The sequence below is a fragment of the Octopus bimaculoides genome, chromosome 29 (genome assembly GCF_001194135.2).
Source record: "Octopus bimaculoides isolate UCB-OBI-ISO-001 chromosome 29, ASM119413v2, whole genome shotgun sequence".
In the NCBI taxonomy this organism is placed as follows: Eukaryota; Metazoa; Mollusca; class Cephalopoda; order Octopoda; family Octopodidae; genus Octopus; species Octopus bimaculoides.
Window position 1 is genome coordinate 11,671,023 of NC_069009.1, and position 1,176 is coordinate 11,672,198.

A 1,176-nucleotide genomic window follows, 5' to 3' on the forward strand; every position below is an offset into this window, starting at 1 on the left:
AGAGAGGACAGTTTATTAAATGAACCCCTGGATATTACTGGTACAGATTATATTGAGCCAGAATGATAAAAGATTCTTTGGCAGGATTTGAACATGGAGCATAAAGAGACAAATGTAAATATTGTAAGGGAATGATTCTGTATTTAGCCCAGGGTCAGAGGAAAGAGGAAAACTACAAGAGAGAGAGAGAGAAGGCATTTCCACATGGAATGAAAGGAAGAAGAGAGAGGATTCGAACCTGTAACGTTGAGGTATTGGAGGATGAGATACAGTAAAGAATCTAGTCAGGCAACAACAACAATTACAGAGATGATTAATTAATGAAGTAGATTACAGTGTCATTACAGTGTGAGAGAGAGAAGAAATACAACAACCCCGTGGTGGGATTATGACATGAATGACTCGATGGAAAAGAAACAAACATTGGAAACATAAAAGAAACAGATTTGGATATTCCAGATCCAATGGAGACTTACTTTTGAACTGCCAGATGTAGAGGTGTGTTACCATCACTGTCTTTGATATTGACATTGATGCCTGTGTGATTCAGTAAGAGATGAACTGTGTATGTGTGTCCCGAGTAAGAAGCATAGTGTAGAGGTGTGAAACGAGAGTGAAGGTATTGTTGATTCACCTGAAAAAGAAAAGAATAAAAACATTAAAAACATGTCTGAAGGGTGGAGAAGGAGATTAAAAGAAAACAAAATCACAGAAAAAGAGAAGAGACAGAACTCAATAAATTAAACAATTGGAACGATTAGGGTGGGGAGTAATTACATGGGGCTTATATTGTATTTATACACACACACATATACACAGGTGAGTACCTTATTATTTTTTCTAACATATATATATATATACACACACACACACATACATACACACACACACATATATATATATACACACACACACATATATATAAGATGAATAACTCAAACTCTTAGAGCAGCATAATACGTGTATGCGTATGAATACAAATATGCACATGTGTATATACTCCGATGGATATGTAATGTCAGTGTGCATACTCGACAGAGTGTAATCGCCTTGAGAGACAAGTTGGACCTATGAAGTATCAGATGTGGTGTGCAAGAGAGACGACTGCTGGTATGGTCATGTGGTGAAAATGGATAAGGATAGCTGGATGAAAAAGTGCCAAACCCTAGCGGTTTA

The 1,176-nt window shown here is 36.8% G+C and overlaps 1 protein-coding gene across 1 annotated transcript in view; it reads right to left on the bottom strand.

Annotated features, from left to right (window-relative positions):
• Positions 1-1,176, bottom strand: part of LOC106878428 (E3 ubiquitin-protein ligase MIB2) — a 24,072-nt gene that overhangs the window by 20,100 nt on the left and 2,796 nt on the right. Inside the window, exon 2 of the mRNA XM_052977858.1 lies at positions 477-634. Within this exon, the coding sequence (XP_052833818.1) occupies positions 477-634 (158 nt within the window). The remainder of the gene's footprint in view (positions 1-476; positions 635-1,176) is intronic.